Source organism: Rhinolophus sinicus, linkage group LG03 (genome assembly GCF_036562045.2).
Source record: "Rhinolophus sinicus isolate RSC01 linkage group LG03, ASM3656204v1, whole genome shotgun sequence".
NCBI lineage: Eukaryota > Metazoa > Chordata > Mammalia > Chiroptera > Rhinolophidae > Rhinolophus > Rhinolophus sinicus.
Window position 1 is genome coordinate 130,774,014 of NC_133753.1, and position 19,434 is coordinate 130,793,447.

The 19,434-nt window shown below is 37.9% G+C and overlaps 1 protein-coding gene across 1 annotated transcript in view; it reads left to right on the forward strand.

The window, feature by feature from the left end:
- LOC141570779 (uncharacterized) overlaps positions 1–19,434 on the forward strand; it is a 97,175-nt gene that overhangs the window by 19,897 nt on the left and 57,844 nt on the right. Inside the window, exon 4 of the mRNA XM_074329202.1 lies at positions 9,344–9,454. Coding sequence (XP_074185303.1) covers positions 9,344–9,454 — 111 coding nt within the window. The remainder of the gene's footprint in view (positions 1–9,343; positions 9,455–19,434) is intronic.

Sequence of the window (19,434 nt, forward strand, 5' to 3'; positions counted from 1 at the left end):
TTTTGCAAAATATCCAAAACCTTGGCACATTTTTATGCAATTTAATAAAATGTTATGATTTCTTTAATTTTTGATACCTTTGCAACTATTCAACTGAGATAGTTAGCTGTATCTCATCCATTCAAATGTGAAACGAATTATAATGTTTGCATTGCAAATGACTTTGTATTTAGGAGCCCCTGAGGTTTAGTAATAGAAAACGCTGAAGCATGTCTACTGTAGTAGAAATGGTACAATACATAGTTAACCTAGGATTTTATTCGACAGCAGAATCCTTGGCAGGGATTCATGTAGCTGCTTAGTCTACTTCTCTTTTTTTAAAATGTGTTCCTCAATGCTGAAGAGCAACCTCTGAAATCCATTGTCTAGTCAAATCTACTAAATGAGTGGTTGAGGGACTTTAAAATTACACATATTTTAAGCATTTCTGAAAATCTCATTCACACCACAAAACATTGTTTCTGGATACACTGGAGAGGCTTAATTACACACTGAAGATAAAAAGATAAAGTGGGAGACCTGTAGGTGGGATGGAAGTGATTATCCATAAGTATACAGAGAGGGAGCCTGCTTGTAACTTACATAACTAATTGCCCACACCCAGCTGGCATTTGCATGAATATTTTCTATGAAAACCTAAGTGCTTGTGAGATCTGTTGGCATAAACAAAAGAAACAGATGTTCCAACTTGGATACCAAGCAAACTTGAAAAGAAAAACGATACATTTAGGGATGGGTAAACCATAGAGGAAATCATAGATATGCCCATCTTTCAGGAAGCTCTAGAATATAAAATGCGACTGTTATAGTACAATTTTTTAAAATGAAAAGGACAAGCCCCTTTTTAAATTATAAGGTTTTCAGATTGTGCATTATATGTAAATATTCATGAAAGGATGGAGTAGCTCAGCATTTAACTCTTTATAATAAACACAGAACTATGCAGTCAAGTATCCTTTTGGGGAAACAAACTTAGAAAATCATGCTCTTGTTTTTCCTACCGTCTCAGTCCTTCCTGTGCAATGTAAGATGCACACTTCCATCGGCTCCTAAGACCAGCCTCAAGTACAGCAGCCATTTGTGTGGTACATTACAGGGTAACTTTGAAATAAATACAAGTAGCTCCCTCCTCCAGGAAGACCTAATCTTCAAATCCCTGCTATAATTAGTAGACAAAAGGGAAAATTTGTAAGTTTCACTGCAAAATAGAACATAATCAATACCCTCTATAATTAAAGCTAAACGCACTCAAATGAATGAACTATCAAGAAGGGTTATACCTCAGAAAAAAATTCCTTTACAAAACAGAATCATTTCAATCTCATAACTCAATAATAGAAAGATAAATATTGTAACACAAATTTTAAAGGAGCAAAGGACTTGAGTAGATATTTCTCCAAAGAAATTGTACATAAAGCCAATAAGCACGTGAAAAATGGTCCACATCAGTAGTCATCAGTGAAATGAAAATGAAAACCACAATGAAATACCACTTCATACTCATTAGGATGGGTATAATCAAAAAGTCAAAATAACAAATATTGATAAGAATGTGGAAAAATTCTGCACATTCATGCTGTACTGATGGGAATGTAAAATGGGAAAACAGTCTGACAACTTATCAAAAAGTTAAACATAGAGTTATCATTTGTCCCACAGTTCCACTCCTAGGTATATACCTAAGACAAATGAAAACGTATGTCCACAAAGAAAACTTGCGTGCAAATTTTCACAGCAACATTATTTATTCAAAAAGTACAATCAACATAAATTCTCATCCACTGATGATAAACAAAATATTCTATATTCTTACAATAAAATATTTATTTGGCAATTAAAAGGAATATAATACATTCTATAGCATGGATGGATTTTGAAAATATTTTGCAAAGTAAATGAAGCCAAACACAAAAGACTACATATTGTGTGATTTTATTTGTTTGAAATGTCCACAATAGGCAAGTCCATAGAGAAAGAAAATAGATTAGTGGTTACCTAGAGCCCTTAGGTTGGGGGAAATAGAGAGTGACTGGCATCTTTCTGGGGTAACAAAAATGTTCTATAGCTACTATGTTTCCCTGAAAATAAGACCTAGCCAGACAATCAGCTCTAATGGGTCTTTTGGAGCAAAAATTTATATAAGACTGGGTCTTATATAAGACATGATATTACATTATATTATATTTATTATATTATATTATATTATACCTGGTATTATATTATATTATATTACATTATACCTGGTATTATATTATGTTATATTACATTATACTATACTATATTATACTATATTATATTATAAGACCTGGTCTTATATTATAGTAAAATAAGACAAGGTCTTACATTAATTTTTGCTCCAAAAGACGCATTAGAGCTGATTGTCTGGCTAGGTCTTATTTTCAGCGAAACATGGTAGATTGTGGTGATGGCTGCACAACTCCATAAATATATTACAGACCATTTAATTATACATTTTAAATGGGTGAAATATATGGTATGTGAATTAAATCTCAATAAAGGTATTAAAAATGAATTATTTCCATATTGACAGATCCTTTAAGTCAAAAATTATTATTTAAAGGCAAAGTTTACTTGGGAGAGAAGACCCTTATCAGATACGTATACCTTTGATTATAATTGTTTATGATTTTATCTAGTCAATTATTTAGCATGTATTGGTCACACATAGCTCAAACATTTGTCTTCCACTTCCATCATACTCTTTAAAATTCTTTATCATTTACTTTACCATCTGCAGATTTAATCACTTTTCCTTCCTTGTTGTTCTTGACTTCTTGAAAAGACTAAGATTTAAAATGCTATTATTATGGTTAATTTTGTGGTGTCGTTATAGAACTATTGACCATTCTCTCCACCTGCAAATTCTTCTCTTGCCTTCACTGATGTGATACTCTTGCTTCCATGCTCGCTAGGATCTATCTCCTCCTTCTTTATGTTCCTCTTTGGCCCCTCTGTTCCTCCTATCCCTAGAGGTAATTATTCATCAAGGTTTTGTCCTCACTGCTCTGCATTTCTCTCCTTAACACCTGTCCCTTTCTTTATAAATTCTGAATCTATTTCTCAGGCCTATCACATATCCTAGGTTTCAAAGATATTTTTGTATCAGCCCAATGAATATTTTCAATTTATCTTCTAACAGTTATTTAAGTATAATAAAAAAGAAACATATATATTTAGCCAACCATGTGCCAGAGATTATACTACGCATGAGAAATACCTAAATAAATAAGAAATTGTACTTGCCCATGAGGTACTTATAGTCTTTTAGAGGTGGAACAGCAAATGAGTACAATGAAGCAGGGTTATTTTTTGGTCCTGTGACTGCATTTTATACCTTCCGTTCACTTCCAGTTCCTATTTCCAGAGTCATATTACAACCTATATCAATTCTGATAATATCCTTGCTGATCTGCTAACTTAATATCTGTTGTTAAAGGATCAATTACAAATTCCTTATCTTCACACTGTAGACCTTTTTACACACTGGCTAACTTTGCAATCTTCTCCTCCATGCTCACCCTACCTACCCACAACGTCTGCTGAAGTTGGTCTGCGTTACTAACATTTGACATGTCTTAAAACATTCTACTTGTGTACCTTTGCTTGGAAAACTTTTCCTTTTTTTTGATTTTTGGAGGTTATGCTAACTTTGGTAACAAAAATATAATAATGGCTTAAGACAATAAAAGCTCATAGTCACTTGATAGGCCAATATGTATGTTCTTGATTGGGTGGTGGTTTGACCCACATAATGTTTTAAGATTCAGGTTGGTTGGTTTATTTATTGATTGATTTATTGATTTATTTAGACTATATCATCCTCTAGGGTCTTGTGTCATCTGCATCTGGCAAACAGATGGAAAAACAGTATGAAGGACGGTCCATGGGATACTTTTATGGACCAGGCTTAAAAGTGGCATACATCACTTTTATCCACATTCTAATGGCTAGGACTCAATCATATTGCCTATTCAACTGCAACACAGTCTGAGAAAGGCTGTCCAACTGTGAACTCAGATAGAAGAGGAATTAGGCTTTTTTTAAAGATTTTTTAAAATATAAATAAATACATTATTATATTAGTTTCAGGTGTACACCATAGTTATCCAACATTTATATACCTAAAAAAAAGTGATCACCACAAATCAGCAGCACTGTGCCACACTGTCACAATTCTATTGACTGTATTCCCTATGCTGTACATTGCATGTCCATGATTTATTTGTTTTATATCTGGAAATTTGAACCTCTTATTCCCCTTCACCTTTTTCTACCCTTTTAAAATTTTTTTAATTACAGTTGACATTCAATGTTATTTTATATTAATTTCAGGTGTATAGCATAGTGGGTAGACATTTATATAATTTAAAAAGTAGTCCTCCTACTAGTCCAGAACATACCAGGCACTATATATAGTTATTACCATATTATTGACTATATTCCTTATGCTTTACTTTACATTTCTGTGATTATTTTGTAACTACCAATTTGTACATCTTAATCCCTGCACCTTTTTCACCCTGCCATCCAACCCCCCTCCCATCTATCACCCCAACAAATCCACTACCCATCTGACCCCATATATAGTCATTACAATATTATTGGCTATATTCTTTATGCTATATTCTAAATCCCACTGACTACACTGTAACAACCAATTTGTACTTCTTAATCCCTTCCCCTTTTTCACCCATTCCCAACCCCCATTCCATATGGCAACCATCAAAATATTCTCTGTGTCTATGAGATTGTTTCTGTTTTATTTGTTTGTTTTGTTCTTTAGGTTCTATATATAAGTGAAATCACACCATATTTGTCTTTTGCTGTCTGACATACTTCATTCAGCACAATACCCTCCAGGTCAATCCACGTTGCCACAGATGGCAACAACCCATTCCCTTCCATGGCCAAACAATATTCCTTTGTGTATATGTACCTCCTCCTCTTTATCCATTCTTCTATCGACAGACACCCAGGCTGCCTCCATATCTTGGCCATTGTAAATAATGCTGCAATGAACATATGGATGCTCACATCCCCTCGAAGTAGCATTTTGGGTTTCTTTGGATAATTACCCAGAAGTGAGATTATTGGGCCCTTCTTTATCACTTCTTATAGTCTTTGTTTTAAAATCTATTTCGTCTGGTATGAGTATTGCTATCTCAGGTTTTTGTTTGTTTGTTTTGGGTTTTCCATTTTTCATTTTCATGAAATAGCTTTTCCCCATCCCTTTACTTTCAGTCTCTGTGTGTTTGACCTGAAGCGAGTCCCTGGTAGGCAGCATATATATAAGGGTCTTGTTTTCTTATCCATTCAGCCACCCTATCTTTTGACTGGAGCATTTAACCCACTTACATTTAAAGTAATTGTTGATAGATATGTAGCTATTGCCATTTTATTATATACATATCTTAAAGAAGTCCCTCTAGCATTCCTTTGGTAGTGAGGAATTAGCTTTTTCTTGTCTCAGAAGGTCTTTATCTGTCGTTTGATCATAAATGGTAGATTTGCTTGGTGGAGTAATGTTGGTTGTAGGTTCTTGCTTTCCATCACTTTTAACATTTCCTGCCAATCCCTTCTGGCCTGCAAAGTTTCTGTTGAGAAACAAGCTTATAGTCTTATGGGAGCTCCCTTGTGGGTAAATAACTGCTTTTCTCTTGCTGTTTTTAAGATTCTCTCTCTGTCTTTAACCTTTGTTATTTTAATTATGATGTGTCTTAGTGTGGGCCTCTTTGGGTTTGAGGACTCTCTGTGCTTTCTGGGCTCATATATCTATTTCCTTCTCCAGGCTGGGGTGTTTTCAGTCATTATTTCTTCAAACAGGTTTTCAATACCTTGCTCTCTCTCTTCTCCGTCTGGTACCCCTACGATGCAAATGTTGGTATGCTTGATGTTGTCCCAGAAGTCTCTTAAACTGTCCTCATTTTTTGGATTCTTTTTTTTTTCTTTTTCTGTTTTGCTGTTCTGATTGGGTGCTTTCTGTTACTTTATCTTCTAAATCACTAATTCGATCCTCTGCTTTACTTAATCTGCTGTTGATTCTCTCTGATGTAGTCTTCATTTCAGTTACTATAGTCTTTTTTTCTGACTGTTTCTGAGCATCCTTATAATCAGTGTTTGGAACTCTGCATCTGATAGATTGCTTGTCTCCATTTTGTTTAGTTCTTTTTCTGGAGCTTTGTCCTGTTCTTTTATTTGTGAAATGTTTATTTGTCTCCCCATGTTGCCTGCCTCTCTGTGTTTGTTTCTATGTAGTCTGCTATTCCTCCTGGTCTTAATAGAGTGGCCTTATGTAGTAGGTGTCCTGTGGGACCCAGTGGTGCAGTCTCTCTGGTCACCAGCACCAGGCGTTCCAGGTGTGTCCATTGTATGGGTTGTATGTGCCCTCCTGTTGTAGTTGAAACTTGATTGCTGTTTGCACATCAATGGGAGGGATTGACACTCAGGCTGATTAGTTGTGAGGATTGGTTGTGACAGTGGAGGAGCTATGGTGCAGGGGCTGACCCTAGAGAGCAGGGTCCACTTTAGTGGGGCTCTGGTGCCTTCCTATTCTGCTCTCTGGGTGTGCCATTCTTGGAGGTGGCTGGGTGATTCTCCAGCCTAGTGTGAAGCTGGCCACTGGGCCTGCCAGCCCCAGGGCCTCCTGGAAGGGGACCTGCTGCAGGCTAAGTTCAGCTGCAGCATGCCTAGGGCCATCTGGCATGAGCCACAAAGCAATCCAGAGATGGCCACCACCAGCACTGTTCATGGAGGTGCCTTGAGAGGCCAAGCCATGAGCCAAGGCCAGCTTTTGCTAGTGCTGGCCTTCGGGCTGTTCAGCCAGAGGTACAGGACACTCCAAAGCCAGATACTGGTTGTTTGAGTTTTGTAAACCTTTGAGAGACTTTAGGAAAGTCCATAGCATGACCTAAGGCAGGCCTTTAATACAGAAAAGTCACTGGAAGTGACTTGGGTATGCCCAAAAGTGGGGTGTAGTGTCAGAAAATCACTAGAGTGAGGCAGGTGAAGTGTGATAGCCAGTTTAATGGAGACTCAGATATGGTGTCTGCCTGTGTCTGCGCAGAAGAAGGGGAAGGCTCAACAAAAAAACAATGGCTTCTGCCAGCTCCTCCATCCAGGAGAAAGCTGCCCCTCCAGCCCTAACCCTGAAGCCAGGCAACTCAGTTCTTCCCTGTATGTCCCTGGCAACTTTCAATCTGTTGCCTCAGTGTTGGAGTTCACAGAGTGAGTGAGTCTGTCACTGAGTAAATCCGTGTGCTTTAAACTGAGTAATCCGGTTTCTTTAAGAGGAGCACCTGGGAGTGCAGCCATTCTCTGCTCACTCAGCCACAATCTCTGCTGGTTTTTACAGCCAGAATTTACCGAGACTTTTCTCCCCAGCACTGAAACCCTGGGCTGTGGAGGGGCTGGGATACCTGTGTCCTCAGGGAAACCTCTGCAGCCATATATCCCTCCCAATTTTTAACAGTCACACGAGGGTGTTGGATGAGCCCATTGCAAGTCTCTGCCCCTTTTACCCATCTCATTGTGGATTCTTTGTATGTTCGTAGTTATAGAGCTTCAGTTCAGCTAGATTTCAGGCCATTCTCAATAATGGGTGTTCTGTGGTTTAGTTGTAATTAATGTGGTCCTGAGAGGAGGTAAGCACAGCATCTGTCTACTCTTCCATCTTGACCAGAAATCCAGGAATCTGTTTTGTGACTACCCAGCAGCCTTTGCCACCGGCCCTTCTCATTACTCCCCACTGTGGAGAATCTATTTATTCATCAAGGTCAGACCAAATTCCACTTCTTCTGGAAAGCATTTCTTAACCACTTCAAATGGGAGTAAGAATTCCCTTTTCTGAGGTTTCACAATATTTATTTATTTTACACTTACTACTCACTACATTGCAAAGTTACTTTTCTTTTTGATTGTGCATGCCTTTCCATTCCCAGTGGACTTTTAAACCTCTTGAAAGTATAATTTTTGGTTCATTCATTCAGTCAATATATCTTTAATGGGAGACAACTATATATAAGACTTAATATTTGATAGCATAGGGAATACAAAATTTATAGAAATTCATCTCTGGACCACTATTGTCATTTTGGAGTTCAGTTCGGAAGACATTGACATAAGCAAGTCCTCTGCATCCTTTAAGACTATTGAAGAATTCATTCAAATGAGCAATCATACCATGAGACTTTAATTCATTACAAGGATGATATTATGTAAATGAATGAAAATATCAAATATTATTCTTTGCTTACTTTCCTACTTTGATTGGCCATTGCTTATCCAAGCAGAGAAGACTTTCTCTACCTTCATAAACAGACTTAAACAAAATTACTAAAAATATTCAAAGTCGTGTTACCTCACCAATTGAGTCTTGCTTTAAGATTAAACTTCTTTGAGTAGGTTTATGACACTCTTGATGATGACAGCCTGGTTTTGCTGCATAATAGTCTGCACATCCATGAACAGTACACATGCACCCAGCTCTGAGGTCTAAGAAAAAGGAAATGGATTCAAACTGAAGTGAAAAAGACAAAATAGATTGAAACTGCTGCAGAAAGAAGCTTGGTCAAATATAGGGGAGATCTTATTTAAAATAAATTAACCTTAAAATGGCTTATTGTGTCCTTCTTTACCCCTAGAGAATATAAGGTATGTTACAATAAGTGCTACCAGATATCAGAAAACCAGGGGATAAAATACATAGCTTCGAGAGGTTCTCCCTACCTTCGAAATCCTAAATCTTGGGCTATTTTTGGTTTCCTTTCTGAGATGCCTCAGAAAGGAACCTATACTATGAAAGTAAAAGCAGCTCCTTCTTTCTTTCTTTCTTTTTTTTTCTCTTTTTTGTTTTTCTCTGACTACTCAAAGATCTGTTTTTGCCACAACTTCATAAGTATTTCAATTACTTGTTCCCTCAATCATCCTGCAGAGAAGCTGTGCCCCCAGCCCCCTTTTTACAGAAGAAGATGTTGAGGTTAAGTGATTTTCACAGGGTTACAAAGAGACCTAGCAGCAATGAAGGAATGAGAACTAGCAGTTCAACCTGCTGGTGGATGAATAGATTGAGTTTCTGAGCAGCTGCTATTATATTGCAAAGAGGCCACACAGATGCCTGGCTGAATGTGGAAAGAATCCTGGTCCTGGAAATGAAAGGGAGGCTGCGAGGACAGCATTTTCCTTCTTATTAATGACATAGTCAATTGTCTAAAGTTGGAAAGAAAGGCCCTTTAGAGAAAGAGCCTTTTTAAAAAGAGGACAAACAGCAGGGCACTCAATTTAGGACCCCACCTCAATGAGACCCATGTTGTCTGTCTGCTTACAGACAGCGCCGCTGAGGAAGCCGGGCTCCAGATTGGAGATGTATTGCTGGCTGTCAATGGCACCGAGGTCACCAGGGCCGAGCATGCAGAAGCTGTGCACCTTGCAAGGAAAGGTAGGTGAGCAAGCTACAGAGTCTAGAGTTAATCTAAACACACAGACAGCTAAAGTTTACCAGGGAGTTCGAACAGGGGCAAGAGGCAACTGCAAAATGGGTATAACTGCACTTCTCTCCCAAAGTTCCCTTTGATGCCTTGTTAGCAACATGATCTTTCATAGGAATTAAATCACACTTCTGCCCCATGTTCCTTCTGGATCAGTGGCCAGACACAAAGGTGAAACTAGATAATGGCAGGAAGCAAAATGTGCTCTATTTGTTACCAAAATACTTCCTTAAACTGCTTGTCACAAAAACTAGCAGTGTGATGATATTCTCTTTACAAAAATTCATATTTCACTTACTTCCTCCCTTCTTCTCTCCGTTCCTCCCTTTCTTGCCTCTTTCTCCTTTTCTCTATTTCTTCCTTTTTTCTTTTCTTTGGCTTTCAGAGTTAAGAAACTCAGGGTTTTAATGTTTTAAAAAAGAGAGACATGAAGAAATCACAAATCTAAAGCTTCTATGTATTCTCCTAGGGCCACTGGAAGCCTGGCTTTAAAGCAATTCTGACTTGGATGGAACCACCAAGAGAACAGTAACACATGCCCCGTACTCTTGTATCCACTTGCATTAAATTTTTCAGAAAGGTTAATACCATCACCCTCTCTGCAAAACAAGTTACTGCCTTTGATACCGTGTTACACATCCTTCTCTCTCCACAGACCTAAAAATATACAGCTGGCAAATGCTGTGTTCCATCTTGGAATTATTTGGTGAGGTGTCCTATTCCTGGATTCCTGAAAGCTGTACGCACACCTCGGTACCCCTGAAGTATATTATAAGCAGTGAGATATTAAAATGTGTACATTTGAGATAGCCCACCCTTGCCATACGTATAACTTGCTGAGCAGTAAGTATCACTTGCCCTTTGTCAGGATGCCATTATGCTTGGGGGTTACCACCAGAAAGAGACTTCTGTAGTGCAGACCAGGACAAGAGAATCACCAACAAGTGTTGTGCTGTGAGAAGCTATGCTGGACCTTTTTGAGGCAGGATTTAGCTTAGTATTTGGCTGCTCTGTAGGACTTGTCATATACTAGGTACACCAGGAATCCAAGGACACTGTCAGTTAACATGTGCAGCAATACTTATAAGTCCTACACAAATAATTACCCTATGTGCAGTACAGATGAGAAATCGAGATCATATTATAATGATTACACTAACGAATTAGTAAAATCCCATGCAATAAGGGAATTTTATTTTACTTCTGGATTTAGCTGTTCCTAGATTCTTTCTCACAAGTGATTATTTTTGCTTTTTTTTTTTTTTTTTTTTTTTGAGTTAAATAAGACCTGATCTTAGTAATTTTTCCACTCTTAGGACTTTTTTTATTTTTCCCCAAGAATTTAATGTTCTTTATAATCCTGAACCATTCAGCCTCACTATATCAGTTAATGACAGGCAGAAAACATCTCTAAAACTTGAATGGAGGGATTTGGGATTTTTAAAAGATGATGAACTAACATTGGTACAGAGACAAGAGCTAAATTCAACACCCTCACCTGTGCTGTTCCTGGCAGCTATTTGTAGAATGGATTCATCTGCTATTACAATCGAGGTGCTAAATCCCCTTGTTTGCTGCCTTGGCCTCTCTTCCCCAAGAAGACCCTGCCCCTCAGGTAACCTCCCTGTGCCTTTGCCAATCCTTCTCAAACCCAACAGTGGAAAAGCCTCAGAAGCAGAGAGGTAGATCTGAGGCTGTCAAGTAAGGACAGTAAGAGACTTTTGAGGAAACAGAGCTGTCATGTACGCTCAGACGGGTGGGATCTACAACCAATAGCAGAAAAGGGCTGAGCACCTCATATGAGGGAATGTTTAAGGGACCACTTCTTAGTGTTTTTCTTCCCCATATGGCCCACTCCATTCCCCACTCCATCACCACTGAAAGCCAGACAAACAGTAGCACCTATTATGAACAGTCAGTGGGAAACATCAGGGTGGCCCTTCAGTCCAGCTGGATCAGTCCAGCTGGAACATTTCTAAGACTAACTGAGAAATAATAGAAATAAAAAAAATATGCAAATAAACGAAATAAAGAATAAATAATAAAATAATAAAAATGGAAAAAAATAGTTTTAAAAATAATAAAACACTACTTCAAACAACTAAAAAACAATAAACTTGAAAATTGGGTAAATAAGAACATTTTTGAAAAGCATTTAAGGTGCCGAAATTAGTGCAAGAATAAATACAAAATCTGTACATACTATAATAAAGATATGTATACTCATAGAGTAAACAAAAAGACCACTTCGCTGCTCTCCCATTTCTATCACCACTCTATCTCCTATTCAAAAGACCAGGACACTAGTCACTTTTATAGATGAAATTTATCCAACATGCAAAGAACAAATAATCCCTATTCTATAGTTTTTCTAGAAAATAAGAAAGAATGAATGCTTCTCAGTTCATTTTATGAGGCTACTGTAACCTTGATGCCAGAACCAGCTAGACATAGGATGAAAAATAAAATAATATGTCAGTTTTATTTATGAATATGTAGGTGTACAAATCCAAAGAACAAATAGCAGATACCTGAATCAAGTTCTTTACTAAATTACACAAAATACATCATAATCTAATATGATTTATCCCTAAATAAGCATGGCTTATCATAAGCAAATATTTTAACAGAATTAATCACATTAATAGACTAAAGAAAAAAATCACATGACTATGTCAATAGAACAAAAAATCATGTAAGCGAGCTATATATATATATATATATATATATATATATATATATATATATATATTTAATTCCCTAAATAGTAGGATAGAAGTTTCTTTTCATAACTTAATAAAAACTGTTACAAAAATATAACTATGAAAAGAGAAAACTATATTAAATTATATACACAGCAACAACAAAACATTTAATAGAGAAACTTTGGACACATTTCTTTTGACATTGAAAAGAATAATGTCAATTTTAGTGACCTCTGTTTATCATAATGGTAAAAGTCCTGACTTATTCAATAACACAAGAAAGAGAAATAAAGGTATAGAGCCTAGAAGGAAAGAAACAGAACCATTATTATTTGCAGATTATATAATTATAACAAAATCATTAGGCTAATGCTTAGAATTAATAAAATAAAGATTGACCAAACTAAGATTTCCTTATAAAAATCAGTAATGTTCCCCTACACCAGTAATAACCAAAAATAAAATAAATGGAAACTAATATACTCGTATGATTAACAACAGCAACAAAACTACAAGATGGAAAATAATCTAACAAAGATCACAAAAGAACTTTATTTAAAAATATTTATGATTGTCCAAAATACATAAAAGAAGACCTAAATAACTGGAGATATATGAGGTCTGACAATTAAGTTTGTGAACTTGTTGCAACAATGTTGCTAACCTTTTTCAATATCAGAGGGATTATTCATTATGAATTTGTACCAACAGGACAAACAGTTAACCAAGTTGACTATTTGGAAGTGCTAAAAAGGCTGTGTGGAAAGTTAGACAACCTGAATTTTCGCCAATAATTCATGGCTCTTGCATCACAACAATGCACCAGCTCACAGGGCACTGTCTGTGACGGAGTTTTTAGCCAGTAAACAAATAACTGTATTGGAACACCCTCCCTACTCACCTGATCTGGCCCCCAATGACTTCTGTCTTTACCCAAAGATAAAAGAAATAATGAAAGACATTTTGATGACATTCAGGACATCAAGGGTAATACGATGACAGCTCTGATGGCCATTCCAGAAGAAGAGTTCCAAAATTGCTTTGAAGGGTGGACTAGGCACTGTCATCAGTGCATAGCTTCCCAAGGGGAGTACTTCAAAGGTGACCATAGTGATATTCAGCAATGAGGAATGTAGCACTTTTTCTAGGATGAGTTCACAAACTTAATTGTCAGACCTTGTATAGTATCTTCTTTTTAAGAATATAAAGCATTAATCTGAGCAAAAGGTGCTACAGCCCAGGAGACAGAGATTCATGTAGCAATCTAAATTGTGTTGTGAGATACCTAGTATATGGATGGAAAATCTTTGTAAAGATCTTAATTCTCCCAAAATTTCTCTAACAATTCAATAAATTTTTAATAAAATTTTATTAAAATACTTGAATAGCTTGTCAAATTCATCCTCAAATATATGTAGAAGACTAAATGTCTACCAATAGCTATATCATTTATGCATAGGACAAGCAATGGCAAAGGAACTTTTCATAACAGATATTAAGGTATATTACACACCCATAATAATAATAATAAATAAAAAGTGGTACTGTCACAGGAAAAGACCAGTGGGATGGAATGGATTAGAAAGCTCAGAAACACACTAAATATTTATTAAAACTTGATGTACAATAAATGTAGTGACAGAAAACAATGGGGAAAGGACAAATTTTTTAGTGCATCATTTTGATAGAGAACTCTTAAGTTTGATGGATTTATACCTTCTTACACAATGCCTTATACTTTATACCATGTACAAAGGTGGACTTCAGGTATATTAAAGACCACAATTTTTAAGTTAAAAACATAATGTCAATAAAAGAAATTGTAGGAGAATAACTTTGTTAATGATCAGAAAAATGCAAATGAACAAGATGACACTTTACATCCACCAGGTTGAGGGGTGGCAATTAGAAATCAAATTGTAGCCAGTTTTGGTAAGGATATGAAAAGAGAATCCTCATGAACTCTTGTTGGGCTGTAGGCATTTCAGAGAGCAATCTGGCAACATCTAGTGAAAGACCTATAAATCCTTTGTCCTAGCAAATTGTACTTCTGGGTTTATAAGTCCAAAGAAACTGCTGAGAGGACAAATAAAAGGACATTCACCGCAGTGTTCTGTGTGGTCGAGAGTATTTGGCAAGTCTGGGTGACCAATAATGAACATGTACTTGAACTTCTGTGCCGCACTTTGAAACAATACAGGAGATGTGCATTTAGCCAGCACTGTGGATAGATCCTTTTAAACATGGTTTTGAGTTAAAAAACAAAATAAAATAAGACAGAACTAGAATGCGCTCTTAGCATAACATCATTTATGTAAAACAAAATGACATACACAAATGAGTGTGCCCACAGTCCTATACCAAACATGTTCAGTGAGTGCCTATTGTGGGGAGCAAAATATGTGAGGAAAATCAGGAATAGAGGGAATGAATAACGTAAAACAAAGCAAAACAAAAGGGAGCTGCATTGCAAAGGAAATTGTGTGGGTTACGATGGACTCCGCAGTCTGCACCAGAGTTCAAGAGCAACAGACAGATGCCTCCTGAATGGGAACCCACCCATATCCAATTTTAGCTCTGTCTATGTTCTGAAATCCATTGGCTGTAATGGTGAAGGAGGGCAAAAACAAACAAACAAAAAAACAGGATTACTGAGATGAAGTGGGTCTGTGAAAAGAATATGCACGACCATGAATTTTAAAAGGAGGAAAGAGAAAAGGGAAAAATAATAGGAATAAATTAACTTTATGTAGCGCTTAACACGGTCAATTTTGTTAGCAAGCCTGTTACCAAAGAACGGGTTCTTGGTAAACATCACAGGAAAGAATTCAAGGGTGGACTGAATAAGTTACATAAACAAAGCCAAACAAGCAATGGATTTATTTTAAAAAGAAATAGTACACTCTCAAAATGGCATGAGCATGAGCAGGCCCAGAAGAAAAGCAACTGCCCCAAAGAACAAAGAAGACTTAGGATTTTATCACCTTTAAAATGAGGATGCGAAACATTCAAGATTTAGGGGTGGCGTTGCAGGCATTCCCAGGTGGGTCCTTGCTGACCACTCTTCCCTGTTGTAAGGAGGGATTTTTTCCTCCTGTGGCCCTTGTCAGTACTGTCATGGTGACATAGGGAGTGGAGATTTTTCTTGGCTGCCATGCTAGTAATATTATAATCCATTATAATTAGCTTAAGGTCACCTGAGGGGCAAGATGATGTCCTAGATCTGCTCTTGCCCACTGAACCCAGTTCTGACCAGTCTGATAGCTGTAACTTTTCCCAAGGATGACCTTATCTCCTTCTATTTTCTCCCCTCACCTCCTCCTTCCTTTCCTCTGCCCCTCTTTCCCTGCAGCCCTGTTCTTTCTGCCTAAGGTAACAAGCCTATAAATTGGTCAGGGTATTTCTAGAATGTATAGAATTTGAAACAAATTTTGGGGGGTTCTCTTTGGGAGAGAAAGTCAGCAACTTATTTGAAGAAAGCAGTAATCATGAAACAACTGATAGAGTCTTTTGTTAAATCCATCTTTTGTGTAGAGGTCTTGAAATATATATTTATGAAGTATCTATTAAGAGCTTGTTTAAAAATCTAAATGTTTCCCCTAGCCTCTTGTATCTGTTTGCATAAATTTCTTAAAACTAATTAATATCTTTTTGACCACTATGTATTTCTGCTCAGTTTCATTCCCATGTATTTTAAACTTTGGCAAAATCCTATTATGTTACTGGTTGCTATTTTGCTGATTTAAATTTTTAAACATCAAATCATTTTTTTCAAAACATTAAATCTTAAACCTAACTGTATGTCAGACTCACCAGAGAAACTCTTTTAAATACAGAATTTTTGGTGGTGACCTGCCCACTTGTAATTTTAATCAAATCTCCCTGGGGATTGTTTCACAGCCAACATAGCATCAGTACACAGCCCAGCATTTTGGAGGCGTAGCCAAAAGTTTACAGCCACAAGATTAGAAGTCTAATTTGTTAGCTTCCAGTGCAGATGTTATATCTCCCTAAACTAGCATTAGAAAGAGGATCCACCATACATTACAAGGTCAAGTTTTCAATAATTTTATTGAAACAATAATTCTATTTGATAATAATAGAATAATGTAGTAACATACAATACAGACTATTATAATGCAAAATAAAAATAATCATATAATAATTCTATTCAAAAGTACTACTATTCGAATCCACACATGCGAATTACCTTAATTTTGCTGATAGAAAACCCAAAACAGATTTAAGAAAATGTTCAGTATCACACTGGGAATGACAATAGCTCCATGTGAATATTTACTTAAGCCCCTCATTCATTCTAGTTTGGGCTTTTATAGAGCTAGTTACTTGCAGACTCAAATAGAAGATTTAATCATCAAGGAAAAATGCTGAAAAGGAGAGGAAAGAAAAACAATGAAGCTTAATCAGCCTGGAAGTCCTTTGAGTCTGTGATGGTTCCTTTGTTTCCCTAAGAGCAGGCTTTACTAAAAACAAGACAGAAGTGCTTCTGGAGTCTGGGACCTCGGCAGCTGAACCCAGTGCCAGCCCAGCAAGCAGGCCTGAGGGACAGGGCACGTCTTGCACGTTTTTCTTCTGTGCCTGTGAGGGTGGTGGAGTTTGTCTGACAGCAGAGGTGCGACTCTGACACAGTTTAAGATTGGTGGCATAATAAGAAGACAGTGATCCAAGCAGAAAGTGTGAATTAGAAAAAGAAATCATTTTTCTCTCTCCTGTAGCTGTAAATAACCTCACCCACAACTCCTTACTTCCAAAACTCTAGGCAATAGTGCTGGGGAATAAGACATTGCTAGAGAGCTTTTCTTTTCCTTTTTTTTTTTTTTTTTTTTAATTAAAGTTTATTGGGGTGGCAATTGTTAGTAAAATTACATAGATTTCAGGTGTACAATTCTGTATTACATCATCTATATATATCCCATTGTGTGTTCACCACCCAGAGTCAGTTCTCCTTCCATCATCTTATATTTGATCCCCTTTACCCTCATCTACCACCCCCTTTCTGCCTTACCCTCTGGTAACCACTAAACTTTTGTCTGTGTCTATGAGTTTTTGTTTCTTCATTTGTTTGTCTTATTCTTTTGTTGTTTTCAGTTTTATATCCCACATATCAGTGAAATCATATGGGTCTCGACTTTTTCTATCTGACTTATTTTGCTTAGCATAATAATCTCAAGATCCATCCATGTTATTACAAATGGCATTTTTTCATCTTTCCTTATGGCAGAATAGTATTCCATTGTGTATATATACCACATCTTCTTTATCTAATCATCTATCAAAGACATGGTTGTTTCCATGTCTTGGCCACCATAAATAAAGCTGCAATGAACATCGGAGCACATAAGTCTTTATGAATAAATGTTTTCAGATTTTTTGGGTAGATATCCCGGAGAAGGATTGCTGGGTCATATGGTAATTCTATCCTTAATTTTTTGAGAAACCTCCACTCTGCCTTCCATAGTGGCTGCACCAATCTGCATGATGTCCTTGAAAAGAAAATCTCTCAAACCACATGAGAGCTTTTCTCTTCAAGGGCATCATCACCAAAGAACTGTATTTGTTAACATGATTTTCAAACTCTTTCATCTCATGAAACAAATAGTTATCTTGACTCTTTTACCTCAAACCATTCGTCTTCCCACATCTTTCCTCCCACCCAGCCCCCAAAGCAAGCAAGTTTTCTGGGATGTGCAGTAGAGGTAGGCAATGGTATGTGTGTCCTTTCTCCACTGTGGGAAGATGCTTAGAGAAAGAAGAGGTGGAGAGACAGGTCCAAGATGGCAAGTTAGGTAAATGCTATGTCTACTACATCCTAGGATCACACCAAAACTACAAATAAATTATAGACAGTCAACTTCAAGAATCCCCTGAAGACTAGCTGAACAGAACCCCTATAACTATGGATATAAAGAAGAGGCCACATCAATATTGGTAAGAGGGACAGAAACATAAAACAGGTTGACCCCAAAACCCACAGATAGTGGTTGAACACTGGGGGGACATGACACTCAGTGGCAGACGCCCTCCAGGAAAAGGAAGGGGTCCCAACCCCACACTAGGCTCCCCAGCCTATGGGTCTGGTGCCAGGAAGAGGAGTTCCCACAATATCGGGCAGTGAAACCAGCAAGAAGTCTGTCTGCCTGACCCAGCGAGATGAAAGGCAGCTGGAAATCCAGGTGTCCTCTTAAAGGGCCCACACACAGACTCATTTGCAAACACCTGGTCTTCCGTGAAAGGGTGGCAACTCAAGAGGTACCAGAGACATACAGGGAAAGACTGAGTTGTGTGACTTCAGGGTGAGGGATAAAAGGACAGCAGCCATTGCCTCAGTGTGGAGCTTACCTCATGTAGGCCCCTCATGTGTGGCCTATAGGAAGGTGCCATCTTTTCTATGTTGAACCCTCCCCCAAAGGGCCAAATCTGAGACTGCATTGGTCTGGTGAAATCCTCATGTGCACACCCCATTCATGACATCCTGGGTCCCCACCCCACATATCTAGTACTGCATCACCCAGGGTACTCTTGGCTTGGCTACTGAGTGGCCGGCCCCTCCCTATAAGCAACTGAAGCCTTTTAAGAAATGATGGCCCATGCCTGCCTGGGGAACTTTTGGTGGGGAGCAGTGAGCCACAACTTGCACCGCAACCTCTCTTGGGGAGCTCACAGGGATCTACGAGGTCGAGGCGAGGGGTGGCTGGCTGCCGTGTCCTCAGGGTGTTTTGCAAAGTGGTCACAGACCAAGCACTGGCTCAAGAACTGAATCTTCATTAACTTTATAAAAACAACTGGCCATGCCTCCTGACTCCCTAGGACCCCACCCCACTCATCTAATGCTGCCGAAGGCATTCTCAATACCACATCAAGCAGCCCAGCTGGCACACCTAAGGAGGCTTTTTCAATGGCTAAGACTTATAGGCAGCCAACAGGTGGCAACAGGCCTGGGGGGCACTGGGCTATTTGCTAAGCTGCCCCAGGCCCAATACTGGGGCAGCCAGCCTCAGTTCATCACAAGGCCACCCACACGCCTCCACTTCCAGCACAGGCATCAGCCAACTACATATAGCTTAGTAGCTCCTACCAGGTAGCCACAGGTAGGTCACAGGCAAGGCTGAAAGAAACAGGAAAAATTTCAAATATACATGCTGTCTTTACACCTAAGGGAACTGGAAAAAGAACAGCCAACAAAGCCCAAAGTGAGTACAAGGAAG